This window comes from Lepus europaeus, chromosome 16 (genome assembly GCF_033115175.1).
Source record: "Lepus europaeus isolate LE1 chromosome 16, mLepTim1.pri, whole genome shotgun sequence".
Classification (NCBI taxonomy): domain Eukaryota; kingdom Metazoa; phylum Chordata; class Mammalia; order Lagomorpha; family Leporidae; genus Lepus; species Lepus europaeus.
The window spans coordinates 24,849,660-24,877,420 of record NC_084842.1 but is presented as its reverse complement, the minus strand read 5'-3'; the positions used below and the strand labels follow the sequence as shown (position 1 = coordinate 24,877,420).

The 27,761-nt window shown below is 38.2% G+C and overlaps 1 protein-coding gene across 2 annotated transcripts; it reads left to right on the top strand.

Moving 5' to 3' along the window:
* On the top strand, positions 1–21,795 carry F11 (coagulation factor XI). Of its 2 annotated transcripts, XM_062213520.1 has the most exons (15): positions 1–118; positions 918–973; positions 6,038–6,197; positions 7,379–7,485; positions 8,424–8,583; positions 10,169–10,278; positions 10,705–10,864; positions 13,377–13,486; positions 13,589–13,751; positions 13,839–13,945; positions 17,954–18,122; positions 19,166–19,341; positions 19,721–19,816; positions 20,355–20,494; positions 20,786–21,795. In XM_062213520.1, exons 2-15 carry the CDS (start codon positions 919–921, stop codon positions 20,945–20,947), a joined length of 1,875 nt encoding a protein of 624 aa, XP_062069504.1. In that variant the 5' UTR covers positions 1–118; position 918; the 3' UTR covers positions 20,948–21,795. The 2 variants fall into 2 exon arrangements, with proteins under 2 accessions (XP_062069504.1, XP_062069505.1); XM_062213521.1 differs by lacking the exon at positions 918–973 and having other exon boundaries at positions 2–118.
* Positions 21,796–27,761: the final 5,966 nt, after the last annotated feature.

Sequence of the window (27,761 nt, the reverse complement as noted above, 5' to 3'; positions counted from 1 at the left end):
TTCAAGTGAAGGGAACATTACCTACAGAGGCTCATTTAGCACGGGATGAAGACAGTTTTGAAAGAAGAAAGGCGTTCTTACTAAGAATTGTAGCAAATAAGCACAAAGGTGTTTCCAGGTATGGTTTCAAAAATTATTTAATATTTCTCTCAATGCTTGAAATATCCTGTTTAACCATGGGTAATTTGAAAAAAAAATTTACAGTAGAGAATGATTTTAAAGTGGGTCTAATTTAATGTTTTAGTTAATATCCATAACCAATTTGAGAGGAGATGCAGAATGAAAGAGTAGAAATGTCTACTTAGTATTTTACTAATTAAAAAAGACATTAAAGAGCAATGCTTAAAAATCAGAAGTGTTGATTTGTCTCACTAATGAGTCAGTTTTCATAGGAAATTCTGTTCAATGCTAAGTGGAGATAAATACATTGATAATCAACTACAACTATTTATCAAAAAATACATCTATAGCATATTCATTAAATACAAAATTCCATAAGTAGAAATTCATTCAGAGCTCTTAAAAGATATACAGACAAACCTCAAAGATGGAAATCAAGGGAATAAACTGAAAGAGGAGATGGAAATACAGATGGAAAACTGGAGTGGGGACAGCAGTCAGATAATGGCGATGAGAAGGACCTGATAAGCAGTGAGCTGGAGGCACAGACAGGGAGGGAAGGAAGAGAGGGGGCCACTTTTCAAAACTGTGACAGTCTTGAACATTTCACAAAACCTCACTAAAGAATGTTCTGAAATTTTGAAGCCGTTTGATTAAATGTTACAATAGGAATTCTGTGAACACTATTGAATTAACTACTCCTCTCCCTCCTTATTTCTTACAAATCCTGATGTCAGTAAACTGCTTCTAAATTTACATTTTGTGTTCTAAAAATATGCACATTTTTCTTTTTGTAGGATGATTTTATCATATCAAATGTTACATTTCATTTTACTTGCCTCAGTTTCTGGTGGTAAGTAGAACTTTATCTTAAGTACAGAGTGAAACAAAAACTTATTGCTAACTTGTAGACGGCAAAACAAGGACACATAAGCCCAGAGAGGGAAATAACACCACTCTTCCTACACATGTGAGAGAATCCTATGCCATCTACTCCAGGGAAAGAAATGAAATACTTTGGTTGATTTTCCACCCATGACTCCAGGGATGTTTAAAGCAGGGAAGGAAATTGAGGTGAAGAAAAATAGTGAGGGTCTATATCTATATCTTTAGCTATCTGTATCTTACATCAAATATATACCCTTCTATATAACACATTTAAATGCTATTTAAAAATATTAAAAAGAGAAGTCTGATTTGGCTCATCGATTAGTTTTCCATCAAACAGTTCAAAACAACACAACACACATTCAAAAGCAATTTTGTGCTGAAAAATATATGTAAATATTCATACATCATTTATGTATTTTAGTGATTTAGCTACTGGTGCAGCCTACATCGTGCTCACTATACTTGTCTATAAATTACTTAACTAATATTTAGTAGGATAGATTAGTATTTCTTAATTCTTATGTTTATTCTTTATTCAAGATAAAAGTTCAAGCATTCCTTTGACAATAACTTATGTATGCTTTGTGTGATTTCTAGCATTGTTGTTAGCATTTTAGCCACAATCGACCCTTTTTTCTGGCTTATATTTAAAAATATAAAATCTTGGTAAAATATTTAAAATAAAAAATTTCCACTTAATGTATTAAACTATTCAGTACTTTTCATTGTGACAAGATTGTTATCCAGGTTATTATATTCCTTCATGGTCATTGTTTTACAATTGTATTGATATTTTATTGAGAAAAACTTTCAGTATTAATTCTAATGATTTTTTTAAAATGGCTACAAAAACTTCATGTGTTTATATACATTCTTTACACATAGATATGGAACATTAGCAAAACTTGACCACATCCAAGGTCTAAAACAAGACTCAACAACTGTTAAAAGTAAACTGAGCATAGTATTCACATTAGAATTGAACCAGAAGAATGTAACAAAAAGGCAACCTGAAAATTCTAAATGTTTGAAAATGAACCACAACTTTTTTGTAAATATGGCTCAATGAAGAGAAAACATTATGGGTTTGGAAATATATTGAATTTAGTTATAATTAGAATATGGCATATCGAAATTATAGGATGTAGCTGAAACAGTCCTGAGATCAAAGGTCTAGGCTTGCATATTTACTTTAGAATAGGGAAAAGGTACAATTTAATCACATGAGACTACAGCTCAAGAAGGTAGAAAGAGAATAACAAATTAGCTGTAAAGAACCAAGCAGGCAGACAAAGATAAAGCAAACAGCAGATACTAATTAAACGGGAAGCAAACTCTCTGTATATTAGGGAAGGTCAACACAGTCACGCTTTCCAGTCCATTCTATAGCTGGTGTATTCTTGGCAAAATCTGAAGGGAACATTCTGAGAAAGAAAAAACTCACGGGCCTTTTTTTTTTCTCATGGATATACATGTAAATATCATAAACAGAATGTTACTAAATTTAATCCAGCACTATGTTAAACAAAATAAGGATGATCGCATTGCAGCACTGCAACACAGTTGGGTTTATTCCATGAATGAGAAGCTGTTTTAAAATTGAATAATCAATAGATGCACTACTTTTGGGTATACACCAAAAAACGGGAAAGCAGGGACTCAAAGAGATATTTATATGCCCATATTCAGGTACCATTATTTGCAACAGATAGAAGCAATTCAACTGTTCATCAGTGGATGAATGAAGAAAGTGTGGCATATATATATATATATATATATATATACTGAAATATTATTCAGGCTAAAAAGGGAAGGAAATTCTGACACATGTACAACATGGATTAATTTTGAAGACATTATAGTAAGCAGAAGAAACCAGTCACAGAAGCACAAATAGCGTAAGTTGTACTTATATAAGGCACTTAGTCAACTTCACAGAAACAGAAAGTAGAACTAGAGAGGTTACCAGCAACTGACCGGGGAATAAGGAGTTAGCATTCAATGGGTACAGAGTTTCTATTGGGGAAGTTGAAAAATTCTGGAGTTGAATGGTGTGATAGTTGCACAGCATTGTGAATAAACTTAATTCCATAGAACTAAACACTAAAGATGATTAAAATAGCAAATTTTATGCTATGCATATTTTACCACAATAAAAATAATTTTAAAAGTAAGTATACTGCAGAAAAATATTTGGAAAAATTCAATTCATGATAAAAAAAACTCTTAGTGAGCTCAAAACAGAAGGGGATTTTCCTCATTCATTAAAGTTTATCTTAAACAAAAACCCAAACCAAAATCTTTAGGAAATCTAATACTTAATGGTGAAATATTGAAAAACTTCTCAAGGTACTAAGAACAATCTAAGAATACCCACTGTTATTTCCATTAAGTATTATACTGGAAGTCAGTGTAATTAGAAAAAAAATAAAGGGGAGGATTCTCACAGATGAGAATATATATCTAGAAAAATCCAAATTAACCAATCTAAAAACTATTTGAGTCAAATTACATTAACAAGAAGTTTATATACAAAGTCAATACACAAAAGTAAGCATTTGCTGGTCATGCACACACACACACACACACATGCAGAGACTAACCTAAATTAAACTTTTTACTGGCATTAGCTGCTGTGTTAGGAATTTGAAAATCTGCCTTCTGAAATTAAGAGATCCAATTACTAAGCAATATATTCTAAGATTAGCACATAAAATGTAACTCATGACATCTGTTGAACTTATATATAATTTCTATATTAGCAATATGGAATTTATAAAATAATTAATCTCCCAAATAATATTCTTATTAAAAGTAGTATTTTAATGCGGTACAAATGCTTTGCACCAAAAGGTAAGATTTCTGTGGTTAATGGGAATTTTTTAAGGCAGAATGGACTCTCCATTAATGAGAAGCTGCCATGCAGTTCAGCTGGAAGCAGAGTTTTGGGAGAAGAGACAAATTCCCAGGTAATTCTTGGGATGGTTGTGAATTCTGGAGAAAATCACGTGCTATACAGAGGTATATTTGGGCAATTTAGAAGGTGTTTATGATTGCTTTTGAGGAGGGTGTATCACAAGAACCTCGGCTCTCTTGTGACATTGATCCCTTTGGCAGTTAATGAACTCCATTCTTGGAGTAATGCTTCTAAGCACATAAAATAAAAAGAGAACTAGCAAGGGAGTCCATTATACTTAAGCATGGCTAGTGAAAATACAAAACAATGTGATATAGAAATAGACAGGGTTTTTATGAATACATTATGTGACAGGATTTGGTGGTGGGTCAAAAACTGCACAGTAGTAATTACCACCAGGTTACTAAGGAATGATAATGAGTTTTTTTAAGTCTGTGATTAATATGATGAAGTCACAAATATAATAAATATTCATGTGGTTTACAGCTTCCATCAACAATAGGAGAATTTGCTACTACTTCAGTTACATGTTAGTGAAAATACAAATATTTCCTTTCCCAAGTTAATAGGATACAAACCTTTTGTGGTAGTTCTTGCTACCTTGCACCCTCATACTTTCCTACATATCTGTCTGCATGATGATTGTTACAATAAATATTTGAGTTTTATTTTATTATGCTCAAAGTGTTTTCATTTTTGTTCTCTATATTTTTTTTTAAATTTATTTGACAGGTAGAGTTATAGCCAGTAAGAGAGAGAGAGAGACAGAGAGAAAGGTCTTCCTTCCGTTGGATCACTCCCCAAATGGCCGCCACGGCTGGGGCTGTGCCGATCCAAAGCCAGGAGCCAGTTGCTTCCTCCTGGTATCCCATGTGGGTGCCAGTGCCCAAGCACTTGGGCCATCCTCCACTGCTTTCCTGGGCCACAGCAGAGAGCTGGACTGGAAGAGGAGCAATCGGGAGAACCCTGTGCCCATAGGGGATGCTGGCGCCATAGGTGGAGGATCAACCAAGTAAGCCACGGCGCCGGCCCCTCTCTATATAATTTTTGATATTAAGAAGACCAAGAGGTATATAGCAGTACCCTTCAATGCCAAGATTAAAAACTGCAAACTTTTATCCAATAACTAAGGAACAAATAGCCTAAACACTACATACAATCAGGAATATTAGTTATTTCTTTCTCTCTCTCTCTCTTTTTTTTTAAGATTTGTTTACATGAAAGAGTTGACAAAGAAAGAGAGAAACAGATCATCCATTTGCTGGCTCACTCCCCAAATGGAAACAGCCAAAGCCAGGCCAAAGCCAGGAGCTAGGAACTCCATTCGGGTCTCTCACATGGGTGATAAGAGTCCAAGAACTTGGGCCACTGTCTGATGCCTTCCCAGATGCATTAGCAAGATCAGAAGCAGAACAGCCTGGATTCCAGCCTTTGCTCTGACAGGGGTCATAAGCAGTGACTTAACCCAGTGAGCCAAAATATCAGCCCCATAAGTTTCTTTCTTGAAACAGAAAAATTTAAATGTTATGCAACTTACTGTTTAAAAAAAAACACTTATTTATAGTTTCAGCTAAAAAGGATTCAGTTATGTTTTGAGGGTCTAAAGTTCTTTTAGTACATTAGCCCATTTTAAATGGTGAAACAATGTGGTCTGCTATCATATCCAGGGCCATCAGACACTACTGGAAAGTGACCACTCTGGAAGGGGCCTTTGTTTCACATAAGCACAGAATTTGGAAGAAGAACAGTGATGAAGAAAGGGAGAAGCAAGGGGCATTCCAGGCCTGGATGGGATCCTAAAGACTATCTTTTGCCAATAAAAAGCTGTGAATGATTCAATTATCCACAAAGCACTCTGTGTGTCTAAGACAATCACTCACAGGCACAGTTCCAGTGAGGAAAATGTGTTATTCTGTGAGTCTCTTTTCCTTCCAAGGCTAAAATTCAAGAAGCCAATATAAAGCTGTTACTGTCTTGATTTCCAAGGTCAACTACAATCTTGTTGAGTAGACCTACTGACCTACTTGCCTGGCCTCTGTGAAGTTATTACCTGACTCAATATGTGTACACTAAACTCCAAAATAACCTGTCTTGTACATTGCTTCACAGAATGTGTGATTAAGCTGTTCAATGACATCTACTTTCAAGGAGGAGACATTACTACTGTTTTTACACCAAATGCCAAGCACTGCCAAGTGGTTTGCACCTATCACCCAAGATGTTTGCTCTTCACTTTCATGGCTGAATCATCTGTAGATCCTACTAAGTGGTAAATGGTTATGTTTCTAAATGGAGGAAAGAGATTTGAGAATCCAATTATCCATTACCAAATTTCCATTATTTAATGCTAACAAGGAAAAAATAAATAGTACTTCAACTAAGATGTTAAATATTATAGGGAAAAAAGGATGGTGTTTAGGCAGGTTAGAGAGGAACAAAAATGCCTATCAGGGTAGATTTTTCAGACTCTGTTGCAGTCACAATGTTAATACTATAATTTCTTTCTTGTTCTTTTCTATTTATTATTGATATTTTGTAATACTTAAACTAGAACTTTATCCTATTAGAAAAAATTAAATATTTATAAACATAAGTTGAAATATTGTGTACAGTGATCCCATCATCATCAAGACTTACGTTTTTTTCTTTATCTAACTATATATGTATACATATTTAACCACTGGAAGTAATTTTAAAACATCATGACATTTTAACCCATAAATGCTTCAATATTCATAAATCTATGCAAATGACATAAGAAATTTTTTAAAAATTCCCTCTTCTGGTTACTTTTGTACCCCAAATATACTTTATTGCTGTTAATCAAACTGTGTCAAGATTCACAAATTACATTTGGTTGTTTTGTCTCCATAGTCATGTTTTTAAAATTCTAGAATAGTCTCCTACCACTTTTGTGTCAACATTGATCCTGAAAATTCAATGATATAGTCTTTCTACCAAAATTAAGTTTAAGACATTTTTGTGTATTATGGCTACATTCACAGATATTTATAGAGCACTCTGAATTTATAAAATTTATTATTCTGTCATTTAGAACTGGGATCATAATATTTTCTTAACAAGGCAGTGGGTCAAAAGGTAAAATTGAGGTTATTATGCAAATACTTATACCATTTAAATTGTGACCACTTAAAAATATAAGAATCATATTTAGCTCATGGGTCGTACAAAAACATGGTGATTTTAAACTACATTCCACCAACAGGCCATAGTTCATCTATGCTTGTTTGTTTCCTGTTAAAGAGAAGTGTCATGTGTGGTCTCTTCAATGTAGGAATGTTGAAATGAAAAGCAAACTCAAAATCTTGCTAAGAAAATATTTGCTTTGGCATGAGCTGGAGGAGTTTGTTTCTTTCTCTGAATTTCTGCTGCATTTTAAAATCTACTATTTTAAAACATAAATTCTCACTCAGTAATTTTTTTAAATAGGTTTTCTTGCATCCTGAAAGACAGTATTACAGAATCACTGCCAAAGGTGAATATGACAGGAGCCATTTCTGGGTTTTCTTTCAAGCAATGCCCACACCAACTAAGTGGTAAGATGTCCTGTTAGAATTAATAAATAGTAGTCATTGTGATATATACATATTGTCACATCAGATATAGCTTAATGGCTTTAAAATAAAATGCTGCTATGTGGAAATAAACTCTCTTTCAATATAGAGTAACTATTGCAAATGCAAGCCTGCCTCCTCTTTCCCCTGTCCCACACTATAGTTCATCAAAATTTCTTTGCTTGGTGATAAGACATCTTAGTACTTAGCTATCATCATTCCTTATTTTCTTTTTATTTGCCAGCCTAAAATTTTATGTGGAAGCCATTATCAAACCTATTAAATCAAATGATGCAAATATAAAGATTGAAGTGACCCTTGGCCTTCACAGAGAAATTGTACTTGAATAGGTTAATGAATGAATCAGTCATTCAGTGGAGTTAAGGAGACAGGAGAGACTAGGTCAGAACATCAAATGTGAATTTACAAGTCTAAAACCTTTGTGAGATAAGGACTTTGGAATTACTGTAGTACTTCCATATGAATACAGCAATGTAGTAGGTTAAAATAAAAACAGAGCAGGCCTTTGGCTTAGCAGTAAGACACCTATGCTCACATCCCCTGTCAGGGAGCCTGGTTTCCAGTCCTGCTCAGCTCTCCATTCTGGCTTCCTGTTAATGTACACACCTTGAAGGCAGCAGGTGATGGCCCAAGTGATTGGGTTACTGACACCTACATGGAAACCTGGATTGAATTCCCAGCTCCTGGCTTCCCCTGGCCCAGTCCTGGCCACTGAGGGCATTTGAAGAATGAACCAGCTGAACCACTGTCTTTTAAAAAGTTAAAATAAAAAAAAAAGGGTATCTGAGGAAAAGTGGATGAAAAGTATAACAAGTCAGGAGGAACAACTGCTAATATAGAAATACTGCAGTGGCCCCTGGAATCTGTTGGATACTGTTATTTTGCACTTTTATTTCCAGCCTGCAACAAAGATATTTATGTGAATCTAGACATGCAAGGTATGAACTATAATGGCTCTGTAACAAAGAATGCCCAGGAATGCCAAAAGAGATGCACAAATGACGTCCACTGTCACTTTTTCACGTATGCAACAAGGCAGTTTCCCAGTGCAGAGCATCGGTGAGTGAGTGTGACTTAAGCCCAAGGATGTTGACGTGTCTAGTGAAAAACAAAATGGTGATTTATTACAATTTTGCAGCAACTTAATGCCAAAATTTATTTTCAGCTTCTAAAAGACACTTCTATTACTCACAGTTTTCTTCATGAAGAGTGCACTGAAAGCCTCATTTGGATGCATTTCATGGCAAGGAGTCTTTTAATGACCTTGTTATATAAATATACATGCTTAGCTCCATCATAGCTAATTGTAGTGGTGCTGTGTTTTACATTTGATAACTTTGAAATAGCTACAATTGATCTGATTGGAAAAGCCCTTCCCAGGATAAAAGATGTCACAACCTAACCTCATAGAATAAAAAATAAAAGCACACTCATCTCTCTCTATAATAATAGCTGCATATCAAGACAAAATAGGCCGGCGTCGTGGCTCAACAGGCTAATCCTCCCCCTAGCGGCACTGGCACACCGGGTTCTAGTCCCTGTCGGGGCACCGGATTCTGTCCCAGTTGCCCCTCTTCCAGGCCAGCTCTCTGCTGTGGCCCAGGAGTGCAGTGGAGGATGGCCCAAGTACTTGGGCCCTGCACCCGCATGGGAGACCAGGAGAAGCACCTGGCTCCTGCCTTCGGATCAGCACGGTGTGCCGGCCGCAGCGCACCAGCCGCGGCAGCCATTGGAGGGTGAACCAATGGCAAAGGAAGATCTTTCTCTCTGTCTCTCTCTCTCTCTCACTGTCCACTCTGCCTGTCAAAAAAAAAAAAAAAAAAAAAAAAAAAAAAAAAAAAAAGACAAAACAACTGAAGTCTGCTCCACTCAGGATTTCTGAAAAACTTCAGGGATAAATCTATTGCATATGAACATAAAAATGTCTCTAATGACTAAATCAGTGTTCTCTTTTTAAAAAATTTATGAAGGAAATGCATTATTAATTTTTTATATTTAGAAATATTTGAGATGACCTCTATTTGCATAGTGAACTGCATTTATCCAGAATCCAATGAAAAAAGTTAAATAAGTTCAAATGACTAATATTTGGATTTTAACATTGGACTTTAATATTCTGCTCCCCACAGTTATAGAAAAGAGAAAAATGGAAAGCAAGCAAAGTATCAAAGATTTATTTTAAAACAACAATGATTTTTTAAAATTAGGAATTAGTTTTCCATGGCTTGTCTGTAGCTCATACCGAGAAATATCTTTTGTCTAAGAATTCACACAAGGTGACCTGCAAGCCAAGAAACTGAGAGTTCCTTATCAGTACTTTAACAAAAATGTTCAAGTATTAAACTTGAGAAGGGCTTGAGAAATCAGTCATTCATTCACTCCTACTATTTGTGTCACGACTTTTCTTCAAGCTGTCATTTTAGTGATGAAGGAATCAAGTTCACAAAATTCCCAGGACTACTGGGAGCCTTGGAGCAATGCTGGGACCCAAGTCCAGCTGTCTAATCTTCCCTATGGATGATCTTCAAAGTCATTCCCGTGTTCTAAGGTCCAAGTCATCTCTCCAAATGGAACTTCTTATCATCTCATAGTTTTCCTTGCACTTAGGAAAATAAGAATTTTTTCCACTTGTGTTTTTATTCAGGAATATTTGTCTATTGAAGTACACCCAAACAGGGACACCAACTGGAATAAGGAAGCTCAACAAAGTGGTGTCTGGATTTTCCTTGAAATCCTGTGCACTTTCTAACCTTGGTAACTATTGTTTTCTTAATGAAGTAATCTAATCGTTCAGTATGTACAAGGCTGATGATATGTAGTAGCTCTCACTTAGGATGCTAGTTCACACTCACTGATAAAATGGACCCAGTGATTTTTTTACCTGCTTCTTGTGATAGGTTTTCATTGTGTGCTATAAAGTTACAGCTCAATTTTGTTACATTTTTATTTAGTAATATATAGAAAATATATTTCATAGGTAGGATTCCAAGAATCCAACGCTAGACCTCATTTTTAAATTTCAAGTTTAAAATAATTGCAACATTGTTCTTAATTTAAATAAATTTAAAGATCTTGGGATAAACTTAATATTTTAATATGGAATTTACAAATAGTGTGACTGCAATTTCCATGATAATGCTGGTGAACCGATTTCCTAATGTGCTTTCTTCTGTCACACAGCTTGCATCAGGGACATTTTCCCTAGCACGGTGTTTGCTGACAATAACATTGACAGTGTTGTCGCTCCAGATGCTCTTGTCTGTCGCAGCATTTGTACTCATCATCCCAATTGTTTATTTTTTACCTTCTTTTCCCAAGAATGGCCTAAAGAATCTCACAGGTGAGGAGTTAGGATGAAGGGTAACTTGTACTTTCTTTAAAAACAGCTGATCACTGTTCATCATAAAATTATTCTTAGTAACTAAAAAGTTAATCTAAGTGTACTGTGAAGAGAAAGTAGTAGAGAGGTATTGTAGATTAGAGAGAATTAAAAGATTAGACAATCAAATGAAATGCACAATCGTTAAGTGGATCCTTGTTTTTAACAAATATGTAAAAGAAATTTTGGGAATAATTGGGCAAATTTGTGGACTAGCTATTAAATGATGTTGAGGAGCTGGCATTAACTTTGTTAGGTGGAATATAATATTGTGATTATGTAGGAAAAAAAACCTTATTTTTTTTAAAAGCATTCCAAAGTATTTGGGAGTTAATTATCTTGATATTTATCATTTAAATACCTGAGCAAAATAAATAGAAAACACAGGAAATTTTTTTTTTCCAAAGGGCAGTTCAATCCATTGCCCTGTTTAAGATCATTGAACCAGAAGCAGAAATGGCAGTGTAATGTCAAACTCAGTGTGGAAAGGGAGAAATGGAAATGAAGACTGACACCAAGAAGGTTGAGTGATAGTAGAGGGGAGCCGAAGAATTGAGGCCATTTCTCTCCTGATGGGAATTAACCTAGGATACCACAATAGCAGAGAAAATGTCTTTGATCATCAAAGGGACACTTGCTGGGGTTGCTGACCCTCATTACCAAAAATATTTAGAAATCAAAATTAAGTTGGCTCCAAAACCCAGATCCAATATTGAGTCAGCTCTCCATATTTGTGAATTCTGTATTCATGAATTCAATCAACTTTAGAAAATATTTTTATAAAATTGTGTCTGACTGAAAATGCAGACTTTTTCTTGTCCTTATTCCATAACAACTATTTACATAGAATTCACACTGCATTTGGAATTACAACATAAAGATGACTTCAAATATGTGGGATGATATGCACAGGTTACAGGCAAATACACCATTTTATATAAAGGATTTGAGAATCCACAGATTTTGGTATCCTTGGGGTTATGATACTGAGTGACAACTGCATTATCAGATTCAGAACTCTCAGGGATCTTGATATTTGCTTGACTTGGCTGTGTCATTGTTGCGAGTGCCCCCAAGGCCAATGCAGCAAAGGAAAACCCTTGAGTTCCCTGCCTCTTAGGCAAGTTTTATTTTCCACTGAGTATGGCTGTAATTTCAGAAACACCTGGCCTATTAAAAAATATATATCTATTACTTTCACTTACTAAACACATTTAATACAATTTAGTTGGTGCCTACTGTGTTCCAGATATTGTTCTAGATACTGGGGATATTGTTAGTGAATTATGAAGATAAAAATCTTGCCTAGTTGGCCCAGAGTGGAGTTGACAGAAAAGCAGTTAGATTAGGACATATTGTCAATATGGAGCCAATAAATTTGTTGATAGATTGGATGCAGGTTTTGAAGGAAAGACAGTGAGTGAAGTCACCAAAATCTTTGGGTAAAGGAATTGGAAAAATGGAAATGCCAATGGCAGTGATGTGGAAGACTTCATGAGGAGCAGATATCATGGGGAAGAGATGCCTTTCAGACATCTAGGGAAAACCATTGAATTGGCAATTAGAAATGGAAGTCAAGTTCATAAGAAAGAGTTAAACTAGATACCAACACCATACAGTCAGTAATTGAAGCCATGAGGCTGGTGAGATTATCAAAGAATTAAATGAAACATAGAAGAAAATAGATTCAAGGATCAAAACTGGCAAATTCAGAAATCAGAAAAATGCCTTTGTAATTTATTATTATGTTAATCACTAATCTTTTTTCTCTTACTCTCATCTTTTATAAAATTACCAATCACACTTGAAAGAGGAGTACCACACATGGTCCTTAACACAGAATATGATGGGAACATGGCTGTAAACTAAGTCTTGGCTATCCAAATTTAAATTAAGTAAAAGTAAATCAATCTGAAAAATTCACTTCCTCATATAGATTAGCCACATTTCAAGTGCTCAATAGCTACATGCAACTAGTGGCCATTGTATTGGATGGAATAAAGAATAATTCATAGATCATTGTTCTATTGGACATCTCTGCCCTGGACTGTGATTTTGTGTTATTCAGGAACAGGCACCTCCAAGAAGATGCTGCCATGTTGTGGAGTCGCTGATGACTTTCACTTGCCCCCTAAAAATCCTATAACAACAGCGGATACGAGATTTCTAGTTTATGTGAAAATTCTTAAATCTTTTAGAGGAATGGAAGAAAATAAAGAAGATACTAAGAATAGTGAAACAGAATAAGCTTAGAAAAGTTTTACAGAACCAAGTGGTCGTTTTGAAACTGTCTGCAATCAATGGGTCATAGAGTGAAACTCAATGATTCATGGCACATTCTTTCAAAATAGGAAAAGTTTTGCTAATAGATGCCAGCAGAAGCTGATCTTACCTTCCATAGGTGCTGTAAAAATGTTTTTTCTTTGATATGTTTTATGTGTTGTGTTTTTATTTCAATTTTCTTTTTGGTTAGAAATCTTTGTCTCCTTAAGACATCTGAAAGTGGATTACCAAGTACACGCATTCACAAGAACCAAGCTCTTTCTGGTTTCAGTCTACAAAACTGCAGGCATAGCATCCCAGGTAAGCAATGAAAGTACTTCTGATTGATATCAGCAAGTCTTTAGGAGACTGATGAATGTTAAGGTTCTGAACCTTATATCTGATATGTGATTTGTTGTCTAGTATTCTGCCATTCTTCATTTTACTATGACACTGATTTCTTGGGAGAAGAACTAGACATTGTTGATGTGAAAGGGCATGAAGCCTGCCAGAAAATGTGTACCAGTGCCATCCGATGCCAATTTTTTACCTATTCTTCATCTCAAGAATCTCGCAACAAAGGAAAGTAAGGCATATTTATGTTATCTAGATGCCCATGTCCCATTTCTTTGTGAGGTACATTACATTCATACCCCTTTGTTTTTAACTGTAGGGGCACATGTTATTTGAAACTTTCTTCAAATGGCTCTCCTACTAAAATACTTCATGGGAGAGGTGGCATCTCTGGATATACATTAAGATTATGTAAAATGGATAATGGTAAGTGCAATGTCACTCAAAAAACATATGAATGATTTATTCAGTGCAGAATAACACATAACAGAGTCAAAAATAGAGAAAGGAAAAAATTAGAAAAATAGCTAATTTAGCAATTTTCTGTTATCTTCACTCCTATCACCCAAGCTAATCATTTTTTGAAGGTAAATTCTGGGTTTTGACCAAATTATTAAATTTCTAATATTAATTGAATATGTGTTTAAATTTGATGCATTTATTCAACTGGTGACACTCAAACTCAGCTAGTGCTCTTATGTCTGGTTGCTATTGAGACCAAAAATGTTTCTTATTATACCTGATAATTGAATTAATCAGTACTTTGGCTAATCAAACTTTTTTTTCTTATAATCTTTGTATGAAACCTAAATAACCATCAACTGTTCTCAAAGTTATGTATCTACTCATGAAACACTAGAGTGACTCATTTTCAGGGGGCTTCATTCTTCCATATTCCCTGCAAGAGTTCTGCAGATATGAAAATTGGCCAAAGTTAACCTTGATTTGTAACAATGAGTATGCTTAGGCACAAATACAAAGGTTATCTATATACAAGACTTACAATTAACAATAATTATGATGAAAATCAGATCAGCAGTGTTTCTATCCCAGTGGTCAATTTCTAAGCATAGAACCAAGGGATAGTTTATGTACAAGTAGAGTTGTTCTAAGGGACAGAATCCCAAAAGGAAAGAACAAACTACAAACACTTCCCCCTAAATCACTGTGGTAATATATTATGGCTTTGCTATTTTAAGATTTTTTAAAAATATATTTAATTTATTTCAGAGGCAGAGAGACAGATTCAGAGAGCTCCCAACCACTGGCTAACCCTCCAAATGCCCACAATGGCCAAGGCTGGGCCAGGCCTAAGTCAGGAGCCAAGAACTCAGTCAGGGTCACTCATGTCAGTGGCAGGGACCCAAGTCCTTGATTCATTACCTTCTGCCTCCCAGGGTGCTCATTAGCATCAAGTTGGCACAAGGAGTGGAGCTGGGACTCAAACCGGGGCACACACTCAACCCTGGGGTACAGATGCCCTGAGTGATCTCAACCACTGAGGCAAACATCTGCTCCATTTTACTATTTACTAATTTACATAAAGCTACATATTTTTGACTTTATTGTTTAATGTCCAATGTTATAATGCATTATGGATTAAGGTGCAACTGAGATTTAATGGATAAAGTGAAAGTGATACCCATGCTTTAGAAGTTTACAGTTTTAAATGTATAAAAATTGGGGCAGTTAGAATGCTTGCTGTACTGGGTGAATCAATCCTTAATGTCTGTGAACTTATCTCATGGAACTTACAGAAGAATATTTCGCTCAATGTTAACATCCTAACTAGTAAGTTATGCCTGCCTAGAGTTTATAGGTGCTCTCATGAAAATCTCTGGATGGCTTCAGCATCTTATAAAAACCAATCAAGTTGTATTTCCTACTTTCTCTATTTTCTTCACAGTAAATTTGCCCAAGACAATAAGAAGCGCTCAAAATAATTCTGTCATTTTGATTCCACTTCTTTTTTCAATTTTTGAAAATTTATATAAAGGGAATAAATTTTATGTATTTCATATTTACAAATTTAAGAGTATAGTGATACTTCCTACACTATCCTTCCTCTCTCCCTTGTTCCCACACTCTTCTCCTTTCTTTCTTATTTTCTTTTAATTTTTACTATGTCATACTTTACAATCACAAGTTTAATTCACCACTAAATAAAGAATTCTACAAGTAGTAAGTAGAAAAATCACTGTTCCTCAAGAGTATAGACAAGGACTTTAAACAATAGTCAATGGAGGGACACTTAGAAAATTCTGTTTTGTATTCAACATCCTTCATTATATTCTCTGCTGAAATTATAGACTCTTGCCTGTAGGGTATACAGAATATATATCAGGTGGAGATTGATAATTGTGGGAGAAAGCATTAGAGAAAAGAAAATAAAACCTTGGGTTTTTTAGTGCATTTTCTGAAGTAAGTAAATTATATCACCAAGTTTTACTGTACATTAGTAGATGAAATAACACCCTCAAAGGACAGGATATGTCTGTCTGTGATGTTTATCATGTCCTAGACTATTATTGGTTTAGAACATAAATTAATTTTCTGAAGATAAATAACAATGCTTTTAAAAGAAACATTTCTTAATAAATTTGAACATTCTATTTTCAGCATCTTGTTTAAACTGAGAAGCCAAATAGTGAACATAAAGAACTATGACCTGTACCTCATTAGGTCTTACATTGAGCTATTTATGTACAGTTATAGCTTTCCTTTGTAATTTTCCTATAATTTACTTTATGCTCTTTATGTCAGAAGTTTCAGAAAAGAGTTAAAAATATTTTAGAATGTCCCTTCAAAAGAAATATCCCCACTCTTTTTTAAATATATATTTTTAATTTATTTAAAAGGCAGAGTTACAGAGGGAGAGGGAGAAGGAGAGACAGAGACTCACTCTCCAAATGTCTGCAACAACAAGGGAAGGGCCAGGAGGAAGCCAGGAGTCAGGAACTTCATCTGAGTCTCCCACCTGTGTGCAGGGGACCAAGCACTTGGACCATCTTTTGCTGCTTCCCCAGGTGCATTAGCAGGGAGCTGCACTGAAAGTAGAGCAGATAGGTCTTGAACCAGCATCCATATGGGATGCCAGTGTTGCAGGGGAGTGGCCCAACCAGCTACACTACAACTCCAACCCTACTCCTATTCAGACATAAGTGAGAACACCATCCCGGCTCCCACAAACACATCACATTCATTTTTACCTCAGCTTGCTGGTAGCTGGTGTTGCCTTCTCAACTCCTTTTCCTGTTCTGTCCTTGTATTTGAAATCTCCTCCAGTATTGTATGCTCATTTTCCTATTGAGGGAAAATAACGGCTTGGAAATATTGAGTACTCGTACAAAACTAGTAGACATCTAGGACTTGGCATTTCATGGGTGGCTCTTCTGCTAACTGCACACTCCTCCTGGAGCTCAGGACATGAAGCTGCTCTCACCCTCTGAGCTCTGCCATTGGAAGTAGTCTGGCCAGCATGTTGGCATCAGATGGGAACTTGTTAAAGCAAATTTCAACATTCCCCACAGACCTACTGAATAAAAATCTGTGTTTTAAAAGACACTCAGGTGATCCGCATGCACTTGAAGTTTGAGATGTGCTGCTCTAGAATACCGCCACCTGTGAACATCTCCCTCCTGCACCGTCTGTCTGGGTTTTGCAGCCAACTTGGCCAAAACACCAGTCAGGAGCTTGTGTTAGTGTGTTATGCAACACAGAAAGTAGATAGGAGATGGACTGTCCTGTCCAGGGCGACAGCCAGGAGGGGAAAGAAAAAGGGGATGAGTCAGTTAAATCATTGGAGAGTGCCAAGGTGGTCCCAGGAGAACCTCAAACTGTAAACAAGGCCAAAAAGCAGAAGAAATTCATGGAAAGAAACTCAGTCCTGTTTTGGGTGTGGGTAGGAGCCAAAGTCTGCCCCCAGTGAAGGGGAGGCGTCAGGCAAAGGCTGCAAACTGAATGGAAGGTACTCAAGTTTTGTTCATAAAATTAATTCTCAAACTTCCCTAGGGCTGATTCAAAAACTAGATTTCTGGGCTCCACAGCTGGAGTTTCTGATTCACTAGATCTGAGGCAGGGCTCAGGCATTTGGATTTCTAACAAGTTCTCAGGGGATTCTGTTGGTTTTGGAACTACTCTTGGGAAACTCTTAAAAACCATCAGTATCAACCATTTGAAGGATAGACTGCCTTGTGGCAGCTGATGGATACGGCAGCGTTTCATGTGGCCTGCGGTTACAACATGACTTTGTCAACTTTCATGTGCATGGTTTGCTTTATCAATTTGATGATAAAGTCTTCAACTCAATGTCATGGTGACCTATGGAACTGAAGGAATATTTCTTCCTTTTCTTAATTTTTTTACTTGAAGGAGCATAACTACTGATGGAAAGGTAACAGTGGGAAGCTACTCACTGCAATCTTTCTGTTGTAGTGTGCACAACCAAGATCAAGCCCAGGATTGTTGGAGGATCTGCCTCTCTTCCTGGCGAGTGGCCTTGGCAGGTAACCCTGCACACTATGTCACCCACCCAGACACACCTGTGTGGAGGCTCCATCATTGGAAACCAGTGGATATTAACAGCTGCTCATTGCTTCTATGGGTCAGTACCATTGCTGTTTTCATTAGCTCACCAACCACACACACACACACACACACATATGCAAACTATTACTAGAGTATCAGTAAACAAATATTTAAAGGTAGATTTTTCTTATTTATTAAGTTAATTTTCTATCTTTAGAGGGAAAAAAAGCAAAAAAAAAAAAATCAAGAAATACTCATGATCTACCAGCAGTTGAACAGGTGCAGGAACACAGCTGTTTGACTGCATGTTATCTGACTTTCCTAATTAAATGCACACATACTTTCAGAAGCTTTCTTGCTTTCTATAAGAGCTTATCACCCTCTGTGCATTGTGCCCAGGACTAAACTCACATAGAAACGCCTGTTCTCTGAACCAAGTCTCATTCATATTCATCCTCTCTCTCTCTCCTTCCCTCCTTTCCAAATGTAGAAAGTTTATTATGCATCCTTGAATTGGGTTCCTTGTTTATGTCATTTTCAATATTGGCCAAACCTAAATCTCCACCTGAGGAAACAATGCAACCCAGAAAATTACAGTATGCCAAACTTCCTCCTTGCTCGTTACTGTCCTCTGAGTTGTTTCCAAGCACAGCTTTGTGTGCTGTTTTGTTTCGTGTTTGTTTTCTGCTCAGTGTGCAGGTTCGTACTATAACCCAAGGATACATCTGAGCTCCGGAGTCCCCTTTACCTTTAACATTTGGGGAAATGCAGTCAAGCAAGTCCACAGGAATTTCTCAGGATCACAGACTGTCATGAGCAGCGTAGAGACTAGCACCCAGGACGTGTGTATAAGTGTATGTGTATGTGTGTATTGGCAAGTAGGAAAAGCATTTGTTCATTCTATATGCTCAATATAAGGTTAATGCTACCTCAGTACATTCATTATAAGCAGGATAAATGAAGAAAACTTTAGGATGAAATCACTTTTTTCTACCTAAAAGCCTGTCATTGGCAGAAAATATTAATAATATTAGTAATAGTTAAAATGCTATGAAGTTCAAAATGTTTGGGAATTATTTAGTAAAGTTAATTTATTTCTTCCTGTTGCTTGCTCCTTAGGATAGAATCTCCTAACATTTTGCGTGTCTATGGAGGAATTTTAAACCAATCTGAAATAAAAGAGGATACGGCTTTCTTTGGGGTACAAGAAATAATAATTCATGATCAATACAAAGCTGCAGAAAGTGGGTATGATATTGCCCTGTTGAAACTAGAAACAACAATGAATTATACAGGTAGGTGGAATTTTGACTGGAGAGTTAACCTCAAAGGAGACCTAGCTAAAACAGTTATCACTACTAGGTTCATGGTCTGTGCCTGCCATGCTCTCTCTGTGTTACTATCACATGAGGGGTTCTGTAGAGCTAGTCTCTCAATTTGTTGAGAATGAAATTCCATTACATTTTATTTTGGGATTATTGTGAAGATATAAGTTTTCTTCAGGCTTCTTCAGGTGCATAGAATGACATGAACATGGGATATAGAAATGTATGACCAAGCAAAAAGTGAATATAGTAAATGGAGAAGATATAAATAATGTAAAAGAAGAGAATCTCTAAGAGAAGGGAGATACATTTTGCTTCAGACAACTAACCTATGATTTAAAAAATTTAGATTCACAACGACCCATTTGCCTACCTTCCAAAGGAGACAGAAATGTAATTTATACTGATTGCTGGGTGACTGGATGGGGGTACAGGAAATTAAGAGGTAAGACATGCCTTGAAATATGCATCATCCTAAAAAGAAAGAACACATTTAATCATCACCTTTTCTGTCTATCAAGCCACACAGCTGAAATGTGAGTGAGACAACACTCTTCCACTGTAAGAATATATTAACCCATGTGGAAAGATAAAGCCACCCACGTGAGGATAATGCCATGTTTGATTGGGAATTTTGAATATGACTAACTCTCTGTAAAGACTAATTATGTTTTAATGAAATTTAATGTGAAACAGCCCTTTTCAATAAATGTTCTAAGTTTGTTATCCAATTGTTTTCTCTAAAACATAATTCCAGTTAGAATCATAGTTAATTTTTAAACTTAACTAACAGTAACAAAATATCACTTCTAATAGTAGGAATAGCATCTCCTTTACATTCTGCAATGACAAAAGGTCTAGACTAAACCTATTTTTTCCTTCTAGATTGTTATGTAGATATGACATTGACTGTAAATGTGTCTATATATTTACATAAATTGTATCTATGGTTATTCTACTAAACAAAACCAATATTTTTTCAGACAAAATACAAAACACTCTCCAGAAAGCCAAGATACCCTTGTTATCAAATGAAGAATGCCAGAAAAGATACCAAAGACATGAAATAACCAGTGGGATGATCTGTGCTGGCTATAAAGAGGGGGGGAAGGATGCTTGCAAGGTAAGAGATGTTCTCAACCAATTGCATATACCCAACCTGCAATGTTTAAGGCATTTTAAGAGTATCTTCAGGCTATGAGCAGACACCACAGGAATTGTCTTTCTTAGGCTGAAATGTAAAATGCTCAGACTGGGTGAGAGCCAGCAGTCGGGTTCTTTGAGTTTATGAAAGGACCAGAACAGAACTTGGGCAAAGTCACTCAGAGCAAAATCTGTTTAAGATGGGAAATGCTGAACCATTCTCTCTCTCTGTGTGTGTGTTTTCTTTCTTTTTTCCCTTTTCTTGTCATAGGGAGATTTGGGAGGCCCCCTATCCTGTAAACACAATGAGGTCTGGCACCTGGTGGGCATCACGAGCTGGGGGCAAGGTTGTGCACAGCGGGAACGGCCAGGCATTTACACCAACGTGGTCAAGTACCTGGACTGGATTTTGGAGAAAACTCAAGCACCGTGAGGGAGCTCCCAGGTGCCATTTGACTCCCTGAAGTGCAAACCAGATCATTCCTGGGAAGAGGGCTTTGAATTCACTGACAAAGGCACCAGGCCACCATGTTGCCTCCATAGTAACAAATGGAAAGTGCTTCATGGATGTAAGAAAATACCAGTGAAAATGCCACTTTCACAACTCCCATCCTGTGACAATCATCATAGGTTTTCAGCATCAAGTCGTCTTTATTCTACTGGGCCAATGAATGATATGTTTGATATGTTTGAATATGATTACATGTTTGAAGATGAACACAGGAGACATAGGCAGGTATCCTAGAGAAAGAATCTAGCAGAGGCAGCAAGGGATCAGATAGAACTGCTGAAAGAGACTACCATAAAAAGATTTGTTAAATAAAAAATGGAAACTGGAAGATAAGGGAACAAGAAAAATAATCATCAGCTTTCAGGAATCTATACTCTGCCTGTATGAACACATGTCTTTTGTACAGGAATTCAATAGCAGCTTTGCAGAATAGTCAGGAATTTCTGTCATTTCAATTTTTAATATACCTTTTTTCAAATCAGTGTTGCTAGACACAAGGTTAGAGGGACTAGAAATGAAAACTCCAGAATTCCTGTGTGGGAGAGCATTATGAATAGTATTTTCCCTGAAACAGTACCTTAGGGAACAAATCTTAAAGATCTACTTGCCTAAGAAAACTATTTGGGGATAGACGGTATATTTATTTGGAGTGGTTTGGGAGAGAGAGGATGGAATAGATAAGGGAAGAAAGCTAAACTCCCCTAAGACAAGCTGCTGTCCTGAGTGTGGGCTGCGTAATAAATGTATTGAACAATGATCAGTCTAAAGTATATCAGCAATACAGGGAAAACTGATTTGGAACCAAATGGATAGCTAGAGTCCTGAGCCTCTGCAAACAGCTCCCTGTTTCCAAGGTCTGGATTTTTCCCTTTAGCACAAATATTTACACAGTTATTGTTCTGATGAAGTGCAATAACCTAGAATTTGAACTGTCTCCAAATCGTTCTCAACCCTTGTCAATAACTATACAGTTGGTCCAATATGAAAAATATTTATTGAATACAATTAAACAATAGCATCCCATTGAGCACTGGGGGTACAATGGTTTGCATATAAATGCATGCCCAGCATCATGAAGTTTACAGTATAGTTAGTATAACAAAATAAAATGATTACACAAAATCCCTAATTTCAAACAAATGAGTGGGAAACAGGATCCTGTGAGAAAGAAAGAAAGATAGGTGTGTGAGGTTGCCTCAAAGATTGGATTAAAAAGTTCTGGGGAAGACCAAATGGACTGTATGGCATAAAGGAGCCAAATACTTATAGATTCAAGCAAACCTGGAATGGAAAATTGGAGTGCCTCTCAAGATTAGCAAATAATATTATGTCATTGTCTCTTTATTACTTTAACAGTCTTGAGGCAACAACTGACATAGAAAAAGGCTAGGGTATAATTTCTGAAAAGATGAGAACTCTCTGTAAAGTTTTTCTTGTGAAGTGTTGGAGAAGAACATGGCTGTGATTGGATCTGGTTGGTCTCCCCAAGTTCATGTGCTGGAAGTTTGGACCCAGTGTGGCTGTGTGGAACATTTAAGAAATGGAGCCCTGGGTAGAGGTGGGGTGCTGACCTTGGAAGAGATTAATATAGCTCTTTTGGTACCCTGGTTAGCTCTCACAAGAGCAGGTTACTGTAAAGTGAGGATACCTGTGTGCTTGGCCCCTCTGCCCATGGCCATTTCCTGTCCCACTTCTTTGACATGTTATAAAGCAGCCAAGGGGTTTCTCACCAGAGGCCAAACAGATGGGGCCACCTGATCTTGGACTTTCCGCTTCCAAAACTAACTAAATAAACCTTTTTTTTTTTTTTTTTTTTGCATGAAACACCCAGTCTCAGGTATTTTGTTATAGTAACAGAAAACAGACTAATACAAACACACATTATTTTTAAGGTTTTTTATTTATTTATTTGACAGGTAGAGTTACAGACAGTGAGAGAGACAGAGAGAAAGGTCTCCCTTCCATTGGTTCACTCCCAAAATGGCCACAACAGCCGGAGCTGCACCGATCCTAAGCCAGGAGCCAGGTGCTTCTTCCCAGTCCTCATGCGGGTGCAGCGGCCCAATGACTTGAGCCATCTTTTACTGCTATCCCAGGCCACAGCAGAGAGCTGGACCAGAAGAGGAGCAACCAGGACTAGAACCGGCACCCATATGGGATGCTGGCACTGCAGATGGAGGATTAACCTAGTGAGCCACGGCGCCAGCCCCACAAACACACATTTTAACTTTTTAATATGTAGCTTTGTAGTGTCTTAATTTTTGAACAGTTAGAATATAGCCCTGATTTCTAAGTGAGAACACTATAAAAAGATATAAAACATGCAGGGGAAAGATCTCCTCTCTCATACCAGAAGACTGCACATTTGCACACCATTTAGCTCTTTTCTCCTTAACATTCTGTCTTGGAGAATTTCTGATTGGCACAGAGAGGGCTTCCTCGGTCTGGTACAGAAGCCTGGTCTCCATTACAGGGGTTGCAAAGGGAATGCCCTTTAGCCAGTCCTCTGTTCAAGCAGACTTAAATTGCTTGCAATTTTTCCCTCTTTCATAAATAGATAAATCTGTAGAAAATATTCTAGAAGTGAAGTTCTTGAAAACAAAGCAAAAAAGTGTAAATGCACTTACAGTTTTGATGAATATTCCCAATTTTTGTTCAAGAAATTGCAACCATTTTCTTTCCTGTTAATGATGTGAGAGAGGGCCACACTTTGGCTGATGCTATGAAATCAAACTCAGGAATCTGAAAGGTGGAAAAAGCACATGTCAACGTGGTCTCATTTTGCAATTCTTTTAATATAAATATGTGATATGAATGTGGTAAGATCCTTGAAGGCTAACTGCCTCAGTTTTTACTTAAATATTAATTTGGTAGTTATCACATAGACAAAAATAGAGTATGCTCTCTGCAGTCATACAAACATGGTATGAAGTCTGGCCTGAAGAGACAACCCATGTCTCAAAGCTTGTATGGGTCACACGCTGGCCAGTGGTGGATCAGTGTCCTGCGCACCCGTGCTGTGCTCCTTCCTCCCCGTGTGTCATGGACATGAATGTGAGGTGGAAGCGACCTCATGCCCAGTCCCAGGGGTGGGTTCCAACTGGTGCATGTTCGCTGCTGTGATCCCATCTTTCCTGCCCTGGGGATCAGTTGATGGTGGGCAGACCTAGGTCCCTGGCACATGGTCCTTCCAGCCACAGTGACTAGCTCAGAGGGGACAATGTGAGCAAAGTTCAAGTCTTTGGGTTACTTGCTGAGGCAGCAGTTTCTCTTTTCCCTCTAAGTGAAGGAGGAATCATGGCCTTTGCTGTGACAGCAGCAGCAGTGTGGAGAAACAAATCTGGGAGCACAGGACGGTGGGGACACAGGGCCTGAGCCCAGAACAAACTCTGGGCTCCCCTGTTTCACAGCAAGAAGTTCCCTGTTGTGTTCAAGCCAGTTTGCATTGGGGTTTCTATGACATGAAGTGGAGACATCTGGATGACCGGGGCTTAATCACTCTGTCAGTAGTAACCTGATTCCTCTCCATTTAACCTAGGTTGTCAGGCAGTTACTGGGATACTATTCTATAGCATACAAGGTTTTTTTTTTTTTTTAAGTTTTTTTTTCTAATTTTAAAAGTTTTGTTTCCTGCATAATTGTGTTTTTTTTAAAAGGTTTATTTATTTATTTGAAAGTCAGAGTAACATAGAGAGAGGAGAGGCAGAGAGAGAGAGAGAGAGAGAGAGAGAGAGGTCTTCCATCCGATGGTTCACTCCCCAATTGGCCACAACAGCCGGAGCTGCGCTGATCTGAAGGCAGGAGCCAGGAGCTTCTTCCAGGCCTCCCACGTGGGTGCAGGGGCCCAAGGACTTGGGCCATCTTCTACTTCTATCCCAGGACATAGCAGAGAGCTGAATCGGAAGAGGAGCAGCCGGGATGAGAACCAGCGCGTATATGGAAGCCGGCGCTTCAGGCCAGGGTGTTAACCCACTGCGCCATAGCACCGACCCCACATAATTGTGTTCTAAGCCTTCAAAGAAACAGGGTAGATTATGACCCTTCCTAGAACTGCCCCTCTTTCTGAAATGCATGGCACTCTTGGCCACCCTGGTGATGATACCAGGGTTCTCACACTAGGAGGCTGCCACCATCACAGACCCTAAGGAGGGACTCCAAACTTTGGTACTGAATCATATAAAAGACTAAAGGTATGGGCATGTGACTCAGCCATTGAGTTGCTGCTTGGGATGCCTGCATCCTGAACCAGAGTCCCTAGTTTGAGTCCCAGCTACTTTGCCTCTGATCCAGCTTCCTGCAGTGTACACCCTAGGAGGCAGCAGGGAATGGCTCAAGCATTTGGGTCCTTGCTAGACATGTGGGAAGCCCAGGTCAAGTTCCTGGCTCCTGGCTTTGACCTGGCCCAGCCTTGGCTGTTGTGGGCATTTGGAGAGTGAATCAGCAGATGGAGAATCAGTCTCTCTTTCTCTGTCTCAAAAATAAAATGAAATATAAATTAAAAGACTGAAGTGTAAGCCGGTGCCACGGCTCATTTGGCTAATCCTCCACCTGCAGCAGCGGCACTCCTGGTTCTAGTCCCGGTAGGGGCGCCGGATCCCATCCCGGTTGCTCCTCTTCCAGTCCAGCTCTCTGCTGTGGCCCAGGAAGGCAGTGGAGGATGGCCCAAGTGCTTGGGCCCTGCACCTGCATGGGAGACCAGGAGGAAGCACCTGGCTCCTGTCTTCAGATCAGCGCAGCACGCTGGCCGTAACGGCCATTTGGGGGGTGAACCAACGGAAAGGAAGACCTTTCTGTCTCTCTCTCTCTCTCACTGTCTAAATCTGCCTGAAAAAAAAAAAAAAAGACTGAAGTGTATATTAAAGAAAGCTTTAAAAGTAGTAACTTCTACACTATACATGTTCCACATATGGCCTTAGCTATTGTCCTGTCTCATTAAAGCATTCGAGATGTGTACCCATCTTGTTAAGGGGCCGGGCTCCTCGCGGGCCTGTTCCAATTCTCTGTTCTCCCTCTATGCTTTCTCCACTGCTCTGTTATGCCCCTGTGTCAGGTGCTTTTCCACATCCTTCCCCAGGCTCTGTGAGAGTGGGCCCTTCCCTCTCCCCCTGGGAGAGCATTGCCTGCACACTGCTCGGAAGCCTTCCAAAGTCTACAACGTGAGAATGCACTGGCAGCTGGAATGCTGCAGCAGCAGGGAGCCTGGGGCCTTTGTGCTCGCCATAGGCTTCTCTGTTCTCCAACAGGGGCTTCTCTTGGTGCCAGGTGGGGGTCTGTGAGCTCCAGCCCAGCCCACAGGCCCCTCACCCATTGTGCACCGGCTCATCCACGAATCAGGGCAGAGACCACTTCTCTCTCTCTCTCCATAAGTCAGGCTTTCAGAGAAGACACTTATCCAAAATACCTGGCAAAATACCTGGCAAAAACAGCACTCAACAGATTAGTTCTGTCTCTTGCCCTTGGATACCAAGCAATTTTATTACACATGTAGGAGTACCCAGTGGGACTCCCAGATGGAGATAATTGTGTGCCTGTATGTGTTTGTTTTACCTGTTCTTCCTAGAGAGATGTCTACATTTATCTTTTCTCTACTGATGCAATGTTTTCCCTTCACACAGCACCCCCAGTGGTGGTCACATCTTGTCACCACCACAACTTTCAAAGGGCTCTGGGCTGTGCATAGGCAGCAATTCATAAACCCTATGGTGGTTACGCAGACGCTGCCAATGCTGGATTTTGTCAGAAGAACAGTCAAGATGGCATCCGTGAGCTTGGTGGGGAAGGCAGCTTAGCAAAGTCATTGCAAAGAAAAGAGCATCAGCCGGGGGGATGTGTTTTTTCTTTTTTTTGGTAAGACTTATTTATTTTTTTATTATTGAAAGTCAGAGAGAGAGAGAGAGAGAGAGAGAGAGAGAGAGAGAGAGATCTTTCACCTGCTGGTTCATTCCTCAAATGGCTGCAACTGCCAGGTTTGAGCCAGAAAAAAACCAGGAGCCAGGAACTCCATCCTGGTCTCCCATGTGGGTGGTAGGGGCTTAAGTACGTGGGCCATCCTCTTCTAACTTCCCAGGTGCATTAGCAGGGAGCTGAGTGGAAAGTGGAGCAGTGGAGACTTGAACCAGTGCTTTGACATGATATTCTGGCAACACAGGCCATGGCTTAACCCACTGCACCACAACACCAGCCCCTCTTTTATTTGTAAATAGTCATCATTTGAAATCAGTATCACCACTGTAAGAATGGGAGAGCAGTGAAGAGAAATTAAGCCAAAAACTCACCTCTGAAATATCTATATAATTAAGCAAATCGACATTTGATTTGGGTGTCTCTGAATGTATTTCTCAAGTCATTTTTTTCACCTTAGTTAAGGGAAACATTAACCAAGTGTTTAAAAATTGTTTTTCTGCATCATATCTACTTCATTATGTTTTTAACATGGTTAGGAAATCGAAGTAGATCTCTTTTTTCAGACTTGAAAGTTACTCTTTATTCAGGTTTTACATTGTCAACAAGAACTAAAATGAGGACTCTGAGCTCTGATGGGCATCCCATAATATTTGATCTGATATTCACATAGGGGGTTGCTGATATATTTATGAATGTGCTCGAATTCATAAAAATAATTTCCAGCTAAATTAAAGCTCATCCTCCCAATTTGCTCACTGTTTCCATTTAGACAGGTTCTGAGCATTGGGCATTTGTGCCTGTGGTTCCAGTTTGTTCTCTGCTGTAACTCGGG

Excerpts from the sequence above, each read along its gene's own strand:
- F11 (XM_062213520.1), top strand. The coding sequence starts at position 919 with ATGATTTTATCATATCAAATGTTACATTTCATTTTACTTGCCTCAGTT. Across the intron at positions 974-6,037 it reads ACTTGCCTCAGTTTCTGGTG|AATGTGTGATTAAGCTGTTC; the intron begins GTAAGTAGAACT and ends ATTGCTTCACAG. Across the intron at positions 13,487-13,588 it reads CTGCAGGCATAGCATCCCAG|TATTCTGCCATTCTTCATTT; the intron begins GTAAGCAATGAA and ends TTTGTTGTCTAG.